This window comes from Neomonachus schauinslandi, chromosome 4 (assembly GCF_002201575.2).
Source record: "Neomonachus schauinslandi chromosome 4, ASM220157v2, whole genome shotgun sequence".
Taxonomy (NCBI): Eukaryota; Metazoa; Chordata; class Mammalia; order Carnivora; family Phocidae; genus Neomonachus; species Neomonachus schauinslandi.
Window position 1 is genome coordinate 82874131 of NC_058406.1, and position 17955 is coordinate 82892085.

At 35.9% G+C, this 17955-nt stretch overlaps 1 protein-coding gene across 1 annotated transcript in view; it reads left to right on the forward strand.

Annotated features, from left to right (window-relative positions):
• AGL (amylo-alpha-1, 6-glucosidase, 4-alpha-glucanotransferase) overlaps window positions 1-17955 on the forward strand; it is a 77793-nt gene that overhangs the window by 38848 nt on the left and 20990 nt on the right. Inside the window, exons 19-26 of the mRNA XM_021690255.2 lie at window positions 11-145; window positions 2051-2181; window positions 4832-4968; window positions 5413-5546; window positions 6618-6793; window positions 10685-10787; window positions 14184-14409; window positions 15616-15727. Coding sequence (XP_021545930.1) covers window positions 11-145; window positions 2051-2181; window positions 4832-4968; window positions 5413-5546; window positions 6618-6793; window positions 10685-10787; window positions 14184-14409; window positions 15616-15727 — 1154 coding nt within the window. The remainder of the gene's footprint in view (window positions 1-10; window positions 146-2050; window positions 2182-4831; window positions 4969-5412; window positions 5547-6617; window positions 6794-10684; window positions 10788-14183; window positions 14410-15615; window positions 15728-17955) is intronic.

A 17955-nucleotide genomic window follows, 5' to 3' on the forward strand; every position in this document is an offset into this window, starting at 1 on the left:
ACATTTTTAGAGTTAGTCTTGATCCACATGCACAAGTCACTGTTGGAATTCTTCGAAATCATCTGACACAGTTCAGTCCTCACTTTAAATCTGGGAGCCTTGCTGTTGACAACTCAGATCCTATATTAAAAATTCCTTTTGCTTTGTAAGTATGCCTTAGTTTATGGAGATTTGCCACTTTAATAACTGATAAGTTACCACAAGCCTGATTTAAGCAGTTTTAAGTTTCCTCTGTATCCTTGCTACTCAGATGGTGGTCCAAGGATCAATAGTCATATCAGCATCATCTGTTGTTAACATTTTGTCCTATTGCTTTATCATTTGTATGTGTGCTTGCATGTGCACTCTCTCACACTCTTGCACTCTCTATATGTAGCTGTAGATACAGGCAAACACACACATAACATCTGTATACACACACACATGCACACAATTTTTCTGAACTATCCGAGACTAAGTTGCATACACTATATTCCTTCCACATCATTTTTTTAAATATTTATTTTTTTGAAGTAGGCTCCACACCCAATGTGGGGCCTAAACTCATGACTCTTGAGGTCAAGAGTCACATGTTCTTTGCACTGAGCCAGCCAGGTGCCCCTAAGCTAAATTTTTTGGTTTTGTTCATTGGCTATGTATTAATTCAGCGAAATATCATGTTTTACTGACCCATTTTTTTATTGTGTTCAATTTTTTGTTTTTATAAGAGCTTTTCTCATAAGGATATTAATTCTTAACTCAAACTATTAGAAAAATATTTGCATTCTAAAAATACCTGTGATGAAGCAGTTTTATGTTTCTGTGGAATGCTTATAAAATGCATATCCGGGCGCCTGGGTGGCTCAGTTGGTTAAGCGACTGCCTTCGGCTCAGGTCATGATCCTGGAGTCCCTGGATCGAGTCCCGCATCGGGCTCCCTGCTCGGCAGGGAGTCTGCTTCTCCCTCTGACCCTCCCCCCTCTCATGTGCTCTCTCTCTCATTCTCTCTCTCTCAAATAAATAAATAAAAAATCTTTTAAAAAAAATGCATATTCATCCTCAGACCTACTCAGATTATCTTGGGGTAAGGCCAAGAAATCTGCATCTTAATAAGCTCTCCAAGTAATTCATATGCAAGTTCACTGGCTACATGTCAAAAAATATTTGCCTAGAATGGAGTTGGCATTGAGACTGCTGATTGATTTGATCAAACTTGACTCACAAACTGCAGATGAAGGAAGAGCCAGTCCCAGCTGTGAGGACAGAGTCTGGCAGAAACAGGGAACAAAGCACAGCCAACTATAATTTTCTCAGTTGAGACAGAACTAAAAGAGAAAGAAGGAAGTACATTCAAGAGGATATGTGTTCAGTTCTGTAGAATAAAATGACCTGAACAGCTAGAATTGTAAAAAAGTAGGGTTTTCATTGTGTTCAAGTGTGGTCAATTATACAGTCTCACTGCTACCTGGACAAAGGGGAAACCAAGGCCATGATAGATACCTCCTTCTGACTATTATCAAGAAGCATCTTCAATCTTGGTTTCTTGAATAACACAGCTAAAGGACAGTGCCACCTTAGGAGAGGAGAGAAGGGAAAGGAGAGAAATACATGATTTCTAAGGTGGTTGACTGTGACTTTTGATTATCCCTTTGCTGGTCCTTGACAAGTATTTTGATTTTAAGATAATTAGCATAAAAAGTTATTGATGTCCTCCTTAGGAGAATATAAAGAAGGGAAAAAAAGCCAAGCCTATCTAGAAAGATTGAAAAAGCAAATTTGTGAGAAAAAGGTTGTAGCAACCAAAAGATTTTTCCAGCATACTTCTAAGTAATAAAATTTAGCAATTGATTATTTTCTTGGCTTGAAAGAAATGTTACTTTCCAACTGAATTTTTAGCATGTTTTATCCTTTAATTATTATTTAAAACATATATTACATATATATTTAATGCTGAGTTACTAAAACATACATTGCTAAGACATTTTATGGTTATGATTCAGATTTTCTTCTTTGTTGACAGCAAGTGAAATTTTACTGTATTTAACCAGTTCTTTTATTTTCTACTTCTTAGCATTGCCTCAAAATTAACTTTGGCTGAACTGAATCAGGTACTTTACCGATGTGAAGCAGAAGAACAAGAAGATGGTGGAGGCTGTTATGACATACCAAACTGGTCATCTCTTAAATATGCGGGGCTTCAAGGTAAGCAAATACAAGGATAGTTAAGCTTTTGGGTTCTTTTTTTTTTTTTTTTTTTTAGGGTCATTTGGTATCTTCTTTATAGAATTAAAGTATGGGCTTAGAATGCAGCTGCTTGGGTTCAAATTGTGGCTCTGCCACCTCCTCATTCATTGACCTCCAACAAGTAATTTAACTTCTCTGTGCCCCAATTTCTGCCTCTATAAAATGTGAATAATACTGTCTCTTTCATAGGCTTTTTTGAAGACTAAATGAGAAAATTTATTTGGGCCCCAAATGGGACTAGGTTATAAATATAATACATTCATCTTCCTTTTTCATCTAATCGGAAACTTTGTCTCATTGCATATTTGTTTTATCCTACAAAGAGAACTTACAATAAAACATTATGCAATTAGAGTAGTTGTAAGGCAGGACATAGGATCTAAATATTTAATTATCAGTTTAACCCATCTGGTTGGAAATATTTTCTTGGATTTTTATCTAGGAAATTTGGTTTATCACACATGTATTCCTAGTTCATACAGTATTCCACGTCATGCCTCCTTTGCAACTCCTTATTTTCTTTGTCCACCTAACCCATCTTTAAGGGTGAGTTCGATTCTTACATCTTCCACAAAGCACTTAAATAACACTTAGTTCATAGCTAGTACTTTTAATTGTTAGCTTTGAAACTCCACTAAGTAGATTGTACCTTGAGAAAGAAGAATGTTTGCCTTTTTTGCATTCTTTTTTTTAGCTTTTGTACTTTCTACAAAACCAAGTACACAAGAAGCTCTCAATAAATTTCTTCTATACTTTTGTACTTTTGACATTTTTTTTCTAAAACAGTCTAATTTTCAACACAAAATGTTTTGTGCTGTGAGAAATAGAGAAATGTGTATGTTACCACTCATAGACAGCTGTTTACTCCATTTTCACCCCAAGCTGTTGAATTCCTTCTGCTCCCTGACTGAAAAGACCACACTTTTCTGAACTTCTTTTCTGGACTTTGTCTTTCTTAAAGTTACGTTCTAGTTCTTCACTAACTCTCTCCTGATTTATCTTCTCCTGATTTACTTTTTACTTTATATCAATCCCTTTTTTCTCTGACAGTTTAGTATTTCCAGCATTCCACTGGCTATTTCTAGCAGGCTCTTAATAGCAACATCCAATTAAGTCAGACTTAACTTCATTGACTTTCTCTCCTCTAAACAATACCCCTTCTCTCCTTCCCTGCTTCTTATAATAATACATATTCAGTCATGTTGGAATCCAGGAATCTGTTTTTGGTTCTGTCCCTTTTATCTTTGGTACTCAATCAGTAATTGTGCCTGGATTTTTTTCTGTTCTCTGTGGTATACCATATCCTTTTATTTTCGTGGTTAACATCCTATTCAAAGACTAAGTCCTGTCTGCAAAATCAAGTAATCAGTTTTCCAATTTCTTGTTACCTCTTCCACAGAACATTCTATCCCATTGATCAGATCTCTTTTCCTAAAATGCTGCTTCATCATATCACCATTATTCAACAAGTGAAACTTACATTTACTGAGCTTTATTAGCCTCCCCTGAAAATGCTAGAGCAAAAGTGGAGCATTATTGGGGTGCCTGGGTGGCTCAGTCATTAAGCGTCTGCCTTCGGCTCAGGTCATGATCCCAGTATCCTGGGATCGAGCCCCGCATCGGGCTTCCTGCTCAGCGGGAAGCCTGCTTCTCCCTCTCCCACTCCCCCTGCTTGTGTTCCCTCTCTCTCGCTGTGTCTCTCTCTGTCAAATAAAAAAAAAAAAGTGGAGCATTATTTTATACTGTCTTGTTTCCTAGTTTTTTTTATGTTTTAAGCTTTATTTCCCAAAGAAGGATGTAAGCCCCTTAAGAGAAAGAACTACATCTTAAATTTACATATTTATTTTTATATTCTCAAGACATGCTAAATACACAGTCAAATTAAATCCTAAATATATAAATAAATTTAGTCAAAATGAACTTGGTGAGGCTATTAATATAATATTTTTAAGGTGGAAATTATTACATTATTGGGTAATGAAAGAAGTACTATTGTTCTGTCATTGAAATAACAAAAACTACTATGTATGCACAGAAATTCTAATGTTTCTGTTTGAGTATTACTTAAGGATATGCTCATATACCTCACCTTGGTAGCTTTAGTTCCAACTCCCTCTTGTTACATTTCAAAGATCCTTTCCAAAGCAGGCCTTATTATTATTATCACCAGAGATGCTCTTGCTCTCTCTGAAACCAGTCCTGTGATTGCCTGAATATTAATGATTCTGCCACTTTTCAACATGAGAAGATACAGACTTATCAATTTTCCCCCCAATGCCTTAGGGCAGGGAAACTATGCCAGTTAGTTGCCTTTGAATATTATAATATTAAAATTCAGAAGAACAAGACAAGTCTCAGAAGTTAGGAATCTTGGAAAGCTCTGCATAGCTCCTGCGACAGTAGTCTCCTTCAGTATGTCTTTATATCTCAGGTCAAGCCAGTGTTGCCACAGATATCTCCAACCATGGGAAGTGCCACTGTGGTCTTTGCAGCCCTTGTGTCTACCTCTATATGTGTTCACCTCACATCTTTAGAGACAGCAGTAGCCCAGGCTATGGGAACAAATTGCCTCTGCCAATAACAGCACGATATTTCTATGAATTTTCAGGATTAATGTCCGTCTTGGCAGAAATAAGACCAAAGAATGACTTGGGGCATCCCTTTTGTGATAATTTGAGATCTGGAGATTGGATGATTGACTATGTCAGTAACCGACTTATTTCACGATCCGGAACTATTGCTGAAGTAAGTAAAACTCTATTCTAGTTCACAAAACAAGGAAACAATAAAAACTATATTACTATGGTATATATAAAATTAACAGTTTTGGGGCACCTGGGTGGCTTAGTCATTAAGCGTCTGCCTTCGGCTCAGGTCATGATCCCAGGGTTCTGGGATTGAGCCCCACATCAGGCTCCCTGCTCTCCCTTTCCCATTCCCCCTGCTTCTGTTCCTGCTCTTGCTCTCTCTCTCTCTCTCTGTCAAATAAATAAATAAAGTCTTTAAATAAAATAACGGTTTTCTAACCTGAAATATGTTCCTCCCTTCTTCATCATCTTCCCATTCTAATAAATGGAAATCTGGTTGATAGATTACTAGATAGTAGAGCTGCGTGTTTGGATTTACCTCTTAAAATGCACCTAGCCTATAAACACACCAAATTAACTTTTAAAATTATTTTTATAACAGGTTGGTAAATGGTTGCAGGCTATGTTCTGCTACCTGAAGCAGATCCCACGTTATCTTATCCCATGTTACTTTGATGCGATATTAATTGGTGCATACACCACTCTCCTGGATATAGCATGGAAGCAGATGTCAAGGTATATCCAACAAAGCTTGAGTAAATAGGCATGTTTGTGTAGAAACCATATGCAGTCAGCTTATATACTCTTAAAAGACCAAAACATGAGGAATTGTCATAGATTCATAGAGTTGAAAAAGTTGTAAGTGGATAGTAAATGTATATGTATCCTTTTATCTGGAGCATACAAAAACAAACATAAGTATTAAAATCTGTTCAGTAAAGCTAAAAACACATGTTCATGGGAAAATTTAATTGTTTCATATTATTTGCTTCTATTTATTCCTTGACTTGTTAACAGATATAATTTTTAGAATATGAATACACAGTTCTTTTTCTAATCTTTCATTAATTAAGAGAAAAATTATTCTATCATTATGATTGAAATTTGCCTTTAATGATGAATTTCCCTAAAATGAAATTACAGATCAGAATGTACCACTGAAGAGCGACCAAACTGATTTGGGAATAATTTCAGAAAGAACAAAATTTCAGGGGTGCCTGGGTGGCTCAGTCAGTTAAGCGTCTGCCTTTGGCTCAGGTCATGATCCCCGAGTCCCAGGATCGAGCCCTGCATTGGGCTTCCTGTTCAGCGGGGAGTCTGCTTCTCCCTCTGTCCCTCACCCAGCTCATGTTCTCTCTCTCTCTCAAATAAATAAATAAAATCTTTGGGAAAAAAAAAAAAACAGAACTTCAGCCCTTCCATTTGTTGCACAACAGGCCTTGGACTTAAAGCCAGCCACAATACTGGGTGAAATGAAAGCAGTTCTGAAATCTAACCAAATTGAAAATGTTTTCAGCCAGTATTACCATTGTTACACATCTGGTAGAGAGCCTAGTTGAAGGAAAGAAACCAATTAAAATGAATTTTTGGAAACAATGGTTACGCAAGATGAGTAAGTTCTGGAGATCTGCTGTGTAACACTGTGCCTGTAAATAACAGTATTACTGCTTTGTACAGTTAGAAATCTGTTAAGAGAGTAGAGTTCAAGTTAAGCGTTCTTATCACAATAAAACTTTTTAAGTAAATAAATAATAAAATTTTTGTAGTTCTACAAATAATATTTTAAACTCAGTCACTTTGTTACAGCTTTGTTCAGAATGGGTCTACCTTTGTGAAACACCTTTCACTGGGATCAGTGCAGATGTGCGGAGTAGGAAAGTGCCCTTCTCTGCCACTTCTTTCACCTTCACTTATGGATGTACCATATAGGCTAAATGAGATCACAAAAGAAAAGGAGCAGTGTTGTGTGTCTCTAGCTGCAGGTAAGAAATTCCATAAATGCTAAATGTTAAAAAAAGGTTAAAATGTGTCAGTCAATATTATTCAAGGAGGAAAAGTTATGGGGAAATCACCATTTTTTAAAAAAGACTCGGGCGCCTGGGTGGCTCAGTTGGTTAAGCGACTGCCTTCGGCTCAGGTCATGATCCTGGAGTCCCTGGATCGAGTCCCGCATCGGGGTCCCTGCTCGGCAGGGAGTCTGCTTCTCCCTCTGACCCTCCCCCCTCTCATGTGCTCTCTCTCATTCTCTCTCTCTCAAATAAATAAAATCTTTAATAAATAAATAAATAAATAAATAAATAAATAAAGACTCATGATGTTATCCAAGATTTTATGTGACTGCTTAGTAAAATTTTATATTCACTTGTAGAACTAATATTTGTGCTTACTATTTAATTAATACTGTGCAACAGGCATTTATTTTTGTGTGTTTTTCATTGTGGCTGGTTAATCCTTCTGCATGTTTCTGTTTTTTTCCGACTGTTGACATTTTGTATTTTTTTATCAGATTTGTTTTACTACCTTTTTGTATTATACTTTTTTCCCAATTTAAAAAATTGGGAAATTACCAAGAGATAATGGAAAGATCCTCTACAAGTTACAAAACACAAAACAAATGTTAAATATTTTTTTTATTATATGTCTAATTGTATTCAAATGCTTTCAGCTATATTTTTTGGCATCCTTTCCTGCAAGTAGTATTAAAACCTGAATTAAGTAACAAATCTAAGAACAGGCTTTTATTTTCTTTTTAATGCAACTTCAAGCTATTTATAGAAAGTGCTTAACATTTAAGGCCACTGAATTTAGAACTTTCCAAACTAAACTGAAAATTACCTAACTGCAGGATGAAAGTAATAGTATTTATGTGATTTCCTCTGTTTACCCTTAACTTTGCATCTACCCAGACCAAGAAAAAAGACTTAGTAAGACCTGACAACTAAAAAAGAAATTAACTTTTCATTTAGAATGATTATATGCTTTAATTACATAACCATGTTTTAGATTTTCATTCAACTATTTCATCTTTTCCTGATACTTATATTTCCCCTGTAAATCCATGCAGATGCTCATGAAACTGAACTAGGTCATTGTGGAAAAAAAATTGATGTGCAGAATTTGATTTAAAGCCTACTGCTTTGAAGCCTATTACACAAAATAGTGATCTCAACATTTTTGATTATTCACTGCTATTGTTAAGCACTCCCAAAATAAATATACTGATATACTGATATTATAAATGATATATTGATAGAAGTTATGATACCCAGTATACTTATGATCAGGTACAGTATAAAACAAAAATAGAAACTATAAAGATAAATTGAGAAATATAAATAGAAGTTTTGATATTTTCTTCCAGTATCCCAAGGAAGTGTTCTGTACACTCCATACTAACAAAGTATAGAACCATACTCATATTTGCTGACAGGTTTTGGGGGGTTCATTTTAAAATGAATACCAAGGCCTTTGGTGATAGTAGGACAAAAAAAATTATAATTGTAAACTTGTATAATAAATGACAAGGTAGAAATCACTCACAAAATATATGATCTATAAGTCATATACTCTTAGAGGTCAAAAGTTAATGCAAACATTTCCACATATCAGTGCTAGAGATTTTATACTTTTGACTTCTTAACAAAGACAGATTGTACTTTGGGACATACCAACTCAAAATCGCCCTTAAATCTACCTATACTTATATTTCATTCAAGGTGTTAGATGGGTTGAAGTACCAGGAAGTCTGTGTGGCATAGAGTACTATATATGTTAACTGCTGTCCTCATCGTCATCAAAGTTATAATGATCAACCGTATATAAACCATATATCAATAATCAACCATGTGTAAATAATACACAAAGTGTTTAAGGAAATTTTATACCGTTATTTTGGAGATGATGCAGAAAAGAAGTGTCTAATGTTATCTTTAGTTCTGATCCTTCTTAGGAAATAATGTCTACTCCAAAAAAGGTAAAGACCCAATTAGCAGAAACTTAAATGGCCAAAATTTTCTTTTATCTTAGTCAAATTCTTTTCCCTCTCAATTTATCTTTTATAATTAGCCTTTTATTTCATTCATTCAGTAAATTTTTATATATATTATATATCAGTTACAATTGTCAGTGATAGATATAGTTTGGTAAACAAGCCAGATAAGGTTTCTGTAACTGTGAATCTTATTTTCCACTAGGGAAGGACAGTTATTCATGCAACAAACCAGAAAACAAGCAAACAAGATAATGTTAGATTGTGTTAAATGCTTAGAAGATAGTTATGAATGAATACTGTGTACATTTTATTTAAGTCCTTAGTTTTCCCTTCCTGAGATATGTGTTATATTTTTGCTTTAGCATATTTCTTTTCTTAGTAGAATCCTAATTTCCTTTACTTTCCTACTGATTATTGGTTTTAGTACAAATAAGGATAACAGTGTATTCTTGACATGTTTTATAAGAAACTAAACTCAGTGTAGAAGTAAAATTTCAGATTTTATCCATCAATCACCCTATTTTATCTCGTGCCTAAAGGCTACAGTTACCTAGAATGTTCAAGTCATTTGGCACCTGAAATCCTTATTTTCTTTTGTAAAAACTGGCCAACAAACTGTAACACTTCTTTTTTTTTTTTTAAAGATTTTATTTATTTATTTGAGAGAGAATGAGATAGAGAGAGAGCATGAGAGGGGGGAGGGTCAGAGGGTGAAGCAGACTCCCTGCTGAGCAAGGAGCCCGATGCGGGACTCGATCCTGGGACTCCAGGATCATGACCTGAGCCGAAGGCAGTCGCTTAACCAACTGAGCCACCCAGGCGCCCTGTAACACTTCTTTTTATTTATTTGAGAGAGAGTGAGAGAGTGTGAGCACAAGTAGGGAGAGGGGCAGAGGGAGAAGGAGAAACAGATGCCCTGCTGGGTAGGGAGCCTGATGCAGGGCCCAATCCCAGGACCCCAGGATTATGACCCAAGCCAAAGGCAGATGCTTAACTGAATGAGCCACCCAGGCACCCCTATGACACTTTTAAGTTGTTTTGAATTAATGGGAAATTTGGTATTAAAGACTCTAGATTGATAGATTAATAAACATGTTCAGTTATGTATCATTAAGATAATCATTTCATATTTAATTTGTTGCCTCTAATTGCAGGTAGAATCTTTTCAAATATATCATTAGTATTATATGGCACAGCTCTCTTTCTTGAGCTCTTCTACTCTCATATCTGGAGAGTGTACTTTATGCTTTAGTAAACTTTCCCACTTGTGTTACTAAAAATATATATATATCATTAATATTATATTAAGTGTTTGTTTCTTTGTTAAATATTAGATCTCTGATTTCAACTCTTAATTTATCAAAAGAACGTTTATCTATGTTTAAAGACTCACATTCTAATCAATTTAGATAAGAATCCATCTCTAGGCCTGATTCCTAATCTCTTTGAGGTCACAGATTCCCTTAAGAATGTAATAAGAATAAAAAGACAAAAAGGAATAAGAATATGGGACCTCTGGGCGCCTAGGTGGCTCAGTTGGCTAAGCGCCTGCTTCTGCTCAGGTCCTGGTCCCTGGGATCGAGCCCTGCCTCTGGCCCCCTGCTCAGCAGAGAGCCTGCTTCTCCCTCTGCCCCTCCCCTCTTTCTGTGCTCTCTCTCTCTCAAAAATAAATAAAATCTTAAAAAAAAATAAAAAGAATATGGAACCTCATCACAGAAATGTTGACATACGTATAGTCACACATTTTGAAGACAATTTTAGACGGTTTGCAGACTCCCCCATTCTTGTCCCCTTGACTTAGAGGAACTGGCCTGTAGTAATGGAGTTCATAGGCTTGTGTGTATTATTAAGATTAACATATTACTTTGTTGTTTTCTGTTAGGCTTACCTCATTTTTCTTCTGGTATTTTCCGCTGCTGGGGAAGGGATACTTTTATTGCACTGAGAGGTCTACTGCTGATTACTGGACGCTATTTAGAGGCCAGGTAGGAGATCTCTAAAAAGTTGCAATGCAAGTTTATATCTAAATGTTTTTCACATGCTCTTCAAACTTTCTTTCTTACCATCTACTCGTAACATTTGGGAGGTATGTTTTCCTTAAGTGTTTTTTTTTTTACATGTTCATTTAATAAGATCATAGAATTTCAAAGGAGTGAATATCTTTGAAGTTATTATATTCTAGTCCTTCATGTTACAAGTCAGATTATCTTCAGCGTTTGCTAATTGATCTCAGTAAAAATAAAAAATGTGTAACCATGTTACTAACATCACTCACTAAAGAGTAAAATTTCTATGCCCAAATTAAGTTTAAGAACTTAGATGAACTTTTAGGTAAAATTTGAATTCTATCATTTTTTTCCTTCTATAATGAAGACTGAGTCCTGTAGAAAGAATTATAGTATCAGGTTTTCCTCTAAGTGTTGTGAGGCCTTGTAACCTCCAGTTGTGTCTTTTAGTCTTAAAATAATGTTTTCTTATGTCACAATAATACGAATGAAATTGTCAAAGGTAGAAAAGAGAAACTGTACAGCAGTGCCACTCAAATCAACACAAATCAGTACCACAGATCAGCGGTGTCACCATCACCTGAGAATTTGCTAGAAATGCAAATTCTTGGTCCTTATGCTGGACCTCTGAATGTGGGGATGGAGAGGGTAGAGTAGCAGATGGAAATCTGTGTTTCCACAAGGGCTCCAGGTGATCTTCAGCAGCCCAAGGCTAGCATTTGACAGCACTGCTCTACAAGTTAAAACTTTCAGCAGAAAAAGCATTTATGTGATACTTTGTTTTGATGTCATTCAAAAAAACTGAAGTTTGCCTCTTCAAATGACAAAAGTTCTGGTTTTGGTCTTTTTAAAATTGAAAATTTCTTTTTTAAATTGAAGATTTCTAAGTGGGCATCTGAAATGTATTACATTCTTTCCTATTACCTAATATAATAAGACCTTTTCTTATTCACTTAAGAGACCGTTGTGAGGCTGTAGAAATTTGGGAGGCTATTTGCTTTTTCCTTAAATGTTCCTAAATGACTATGATTAAGAAGTAGGAAATGGAACATCAGGATTCAGCACAGTGTAGTGGTTAAGTACTTGGGTTTGGGCCAGACTGCCAGGTTCTAATCCTGGTTCCAAACTACCAACTGACATTATTTATCCTCTTTGTACTCTATAAAATGGTGATAGTACTTACCTTACAGGGTTTTTCTAAGGATTTCTTTTTAAGATTTTATTTTTTGAGGGTGCCTGGGTGGCTCAGTCCATTAAGAATCTGACTTCGGCTCAGGTCATGATCTCAGTGTCTGGGATCAAGCCCTGTGTAGGGCTTCATGCTCAGCAGGGAGTTTTCTTGTCCCTCTGCCACTCCCCCTGTTCATGCTCACTCACACGCGTGCGTGTGCTTTCTCTCTCAAATAAATAAATAAAATCCTTTAAAAAAAAGATTTTTTTTTTAAGATTTTATTTATTTGAGAGAGAGAATGAGAGACAGAGAGAGAGAGAGAGAGAGAGAGCACATGAGAGGGGGGAGGGTCAGAGGGAGAAGCAGACTCCCTGCCTAGCAGGGAGCCCGATACGGGACTCGATCCTGGGACTCCAGGATCATGACCTGAGCCGAAGGCAGTCGCTTAACCAACTGAGCCACCCAGGCGCCCCAAAAAAGATTTTATTTTTTTAACTAATCTCTTCACCCAACGTGGGGCTCGAACCTACAACTCTAAGATCAAGAGTCACATGCTCCACCAGCTGAGTCAGCCAGGCGTCCCTAGTGAGGATTAAATGAATGTCTAGAACAGTGTCTGTCACATGCTAAGCATTACATAAATATTAGTTTTAAAAATCATTATTATTATTTTCCTTGTTATCTGGGCTCCCAGTTATCACTTTTATATGCTATCAACAATTTGTGCTTCTTAATTTTACATATGACTATCTAGATCAGGGGTCAGAGAAATATGGCCTATCTATCACCTGTTTTATATGACCTTGGAGCAAAGAATGGTTTTTACCATTTTAAACAGTCATTTAAAAAGAAGAAGAATACATGACTGGGACCATATATATGGCCAACAAGGCCTAAAATATTTACCATCTGGTCCTTTGCAGAAAAAGTTTGCCAACCCCGATTTAGATGATTCCGAGAGGATAATGTATTTGTTAAGGTAGTGCTAGCTGTTATAAATTATAAATTCTTATATTTCAATGGTTTTTCACAAATGAAATTTATTTCTTGCTTCTGGTCCAAAATGGGTGTACAGGAGGCAGCTTTCCACATAGTGATTCAGGGATATAGGCTCCTTCATCTTGAGAATCGACCATCTCCTAGGGCCTCTGAGTACTACTCTCCAGTCAGCTGGCAGAGAGGGAAAGAGTGTGGGGAAAATACACCTGTTCCATGCACTTAACATACATCAGGTCCATTCACCTTCTTGCCTTAGAAACCAGTAATCTGGCCACAGCCAGCTGAAAAGTAGGTTGAGGCATGTAGGAAAGCCATTTTGGTTGGCACATGGCTATCTGTACCACAGAGAGTTCTACTTCCTCCTTCTGCAGAGATATTCACGGACAGAGGTCTTTTTATTCAAGTTTCAAGTGTATGACATTGTTCTGGATGGTTACAATTGCCGCATTCTGACCTTTTATTAATTGGAAGTGTCACTATCCATACTAACACTTGTACTGCAGAATACAAGAAAGGCTTTTATTGCACTGTTTTTTAAGAGATGAGCATTAAACTGAGATACAAAATTAATTAAATTTCTAAATGGTTTAGCCAAAAAGCACTGAGGCCTAGACATTTTAAATGACTTTTCCTAGATCATACAGATGGCAATGTGAGGTTTTAAACCCCAGTCTTAGTTTCATGCCCCTTTTAGAAATGCCATCCCATCTTATGAAGTTGTCATTTGGTATATGATAGTACAATAATACTTAAAAGATTAAGTGTTCTCTACCAGTTTTTGAAAATAAATCATGATTTTCAAGGTCAGCTTTTGCCCTTTTCTTATGTATTTGCTTTGGTATTTAAAATAATAAAGTTCATGTCATATTTACTTAGATTTTGAAATACCACAGATTTCAAAAGTAGAATCTAGAGCTAGAAGGGACCCTAAAAGCCAGTCCAGTACCTAAATCCACAGATGAAAAAACTATCCCAACGAGGGTAAGCCACACAGATTGTCAGAGAAAAAGCCAAGACTAGGATTAAGGTTTCAAGATTTTAATTCAGTGCTTAATCTCTCATATTATGACCACTTTCTACATGAAAATTCAAAGAAATAGGGACAAGAGAGAAAATGCATCTGAAATAATAGTCACAAAAAGGGACTTAAATCTTTTAAGTGATTGTTTTCATGTCAAATGATCCACTTAATTCTGTTGTTTTAGGAATATTATTTTAGCATTTGCTGGTACCCTAAGACACGGTCTCATTCCTAATCTCCTGGGTGAAGGAACTTATGCCAGATACAATTGCCGGGATGCTGTGTGGTGGTGGCTACAGTGTATTCAGGATTACTGTAAAATGGTTCCAAATGGCCTAGACATTCTCAAGTGCCCAGTTTCCAGAATGTATCCTACAGATGATTCTGTTCCTTTGTCTGCCGGCACACTGGTAACAATCCTCTTCAAACAATTTTTTTTCTGAAAAATAACTTTTAGCTTCTAATATAAAAATGTATGTAATAAAGAATCCAAATCTGAAAAATTCAAGTATTGGTATATGTTTTAGCACCTGCTTAGTTCTATGAGCAATTGCAGAGATAAGACTTGCTTCTTGCTTAAAGAACTTGCAACATGATAGAAGAGATGATATGTACATAATATGGCCATTGTAAAAGGAGGTGTATGGGAAATGCTGTGCATAGAAGGGAGAGAGATAATCTAGTAGGTGGTTCTCAGGGAGGACTTCATAAAGTAGCTGAAATTTCACCTAAACTGAACCTTAAAGGTGAGTAGGATTTCAGCAGAGATGAGGGAAGTTGTGGGAAGACCTTAGAGGTGAAAGGAAAATAAAGTGCAGGGTGGATTGAAGCACAGGTTAGGACATACTGCTTAGTCTAGTTTGGCTTTTTGTGGAGGGTACCTGCCGGGTAGTAAGAGTAGGTGAGAAAGGGTGAACCAGGTTGTGGAGAGCCTGATCACCAATCCAGGTAGTCCAGAGTTTATCCTGTGAACAGTGCAGAATAAATAAACATTTTGAGTGGTTTTCTTCCCAGTCAATAATGCACAATGATACTGTACTTTTGCCACTTCTGATCTACCTTTACATTATAGTTTGTTTGGTATGTGACTGTGGAGGACTTCTAAACCACCTTAGAGTTAGCAGAGATCTATGTCCCCATGATGTTTTTATTATGAAATATTCAAAGAACATTTCTCAAAAAACGTTTTTACCTAAAGTATCACTTCAGTATGTAATTTATTCCCATTACTATATATGTGGATGAGTAAGAACAGCGGTGCCAATTTAAAGTTTAGATCTCTGTTTAAGATAGATACATTTATTACCTGCACAATTCACTCTAATAGAAATTATACACAAGAATTTTCACAAGAATCATTTTCACGTGTCAGCAAAATTATAAACTATTTCATGTCACAGACATGAATAGTCAAAACTACAATATGTTAAATATTCATATGCCAAAGGCTGACTGTACGATTCGGTGTATAGGAGCTCCTTCTTTCCCCAGTCTCTGATCCCCATTTCTTCCCCAAAGGACAATATATGTTTCACAAAATCTCAGTTGTGGGATTTGAGAGAAGGTAAGAAAAATGTCATTTCTAACAGCAATAATATCCATTATGTCTCAAACAGGATCAACCATTGTTTGAAGTAATACAGGAAGTAATGCAAAGACACATGCAGGGCATACAATTCCGAGAAAGGAATGCTGGTCCACAGATAGATCGAAACATGAAGGATGAAGGTACATAACTTTACATAGTAAAGATTTACTGATGAGGTGGAATATAGCCCTGTAATTGTTCATGTATTTGACAAATATTTTATTTGTGTGTAAAACTTCATACTGTAACAATGAAAAAGATTAACACAGTTCCTGATCTTACCGGTTTAGTTTGAGTTTCTAGAGGAAAGATAAAATTTTATATATTTTGTCAGCCAGTTTGAGAGGTAATTTTGGTGGTTGCATTTATAATTATAAAAACAAATAAGTGCTTACTATGTGCTAGGCATTATGCTAACAATTTACCTATGTTATTCCCATTTATACTCCCAAGAACATTGGGGATGAGTTGTATTGTTCCCATTTGTACTGATAAGATGACTGAATTAGAGTAGCTTGCCTAGAGTCACACAGCTACTAAGTGGCAGAGCTAAGATTTCATCTACAATCTGTCTCTTTAACTTGGACTCTTACAAAATTCTTTTTGTAAAAAGTTTCATCTACAGAGTTAAAATAGATTTACTTTTTTAACCTCTTAGAACTTTATCATATTCCTATTTTTATGGCATACTGTCATCACCAGCCAGTGCAAGGCTAATGATAATTTATTTTATTACCCTTTAGAGACTTTACATACAAGAAGTGATGCAAAGGCATATGCAGGGCATTTCTGTGTACTTATTTATGTTCTGTAAAACATATACTGTTTTATGTGCATGTAGATTTTTTTTAAGTTCTTAATGTTGAAAGAATTGGAGACTGATAGAAAGTTGCAAAAATGGATCGCCTGGGTGGCTCAGTCAGTTAAGTGCCCTACTCTTGATCTCAGCTCAGGTCTTGATCTCAGGGTTGTGAGTTTGGGCTCCGGGCTGAGTGTGGAGCCTACTAAAAAAAAAAAAAGTTGCAAAAATGATACATAAGAGTATCCTGAAGCCTTCATCTAGCTTCCCCAATAAGGATATCTTACCCCTTATTGTATCTACATCTTACTGTAGTACAATATCAAAATCGGAAACTGACACTAGTTTAATACTGTTAACTAGACTATAGACCATATTCAGTTTTAACTATTTTTACATTAACTCATTTGTGTGTGAACATATGTGTGTGTGGTTCTGTGTAATTTTGCCCATGTATAGCTTCATGTAACCACCACCACAATCAGGATACTGAACTGTTCAATCACCACAAAGGTCTTCCTTGTGCTACCCCTTTACCTTCACACCAACGATCCCTGGTTTCCGTCAACTACTACTCTGTTCAGCATCTCTACAGTTTTATCATTTTAAGAATATATATAGAGGGAATCATATAGTATGTAACCTTTTGAGATTGATTCTTTCACTAAGCATAATTCCCTTTGTGATCCATCCAACTGTTGCATGTATCAATAGTTTATTCCATTGTATTGCTCAGTGGTATTCTCTTTCATGATGTAACATTCATCTGTTGAAGGACATTTTGGTTTTTTCCATTTTTTGGTTAATAAATAAAGCTAATATAAACATTTATATACAGGTGTTTGTGTGACCATAAATTTTTATTTCTCTGGGATAAATGCCCAAGAATGTGATTTGGTGATATGCTAAGTATGGATTTTGTTTTATAAGAAACTGCTGAACTATTTTCCAAAGTGGCTGTACCATTTTACATTCCCACCAGTAAACTGGAGACATCCAATTCCTCCACATCCACAGGAGCATTTGATGTTAATCATTTTTTTAAAACTCTTCTGGTGGTTGGGTACACTACACATTGTGGTTTTAATTTGCATTTCCCTAATGACTAATGGTATTGAACATCTGTTCATGTGCTTATTCATCATCTGTATCTCTTTTTGATGAAATATCTGTGTCTTTTGCCCATTTTTTAATTGGATTATTGGTTTTTTTTACTATTGAAGTTTTTTGTGTGTGAGGCAAAATACACATATTTACCATTTTACCATAAAATATATCATTTTAACTGTTTTAAGTACGCAGGGGCTTTAAGTACATTGTTGCATAACCATTATTACTATCCATCTCCAGAATTTTTCCTCATCCCACACTGAAATTCTGTACCCAGTAAACAATAACTCCCATTCCCTCCTCCCCTAACCCTTGTAACGACTATTCTATTTTCTGCCTGTATACATTTAACTATACTATGTACCTCATATACATGGAATCATACAGTATTTGTCCTTTGTGTTTGGCTTATTTCACTTAGTATTACTGTATCAGAGCTGCATGTACTATACTCTTATG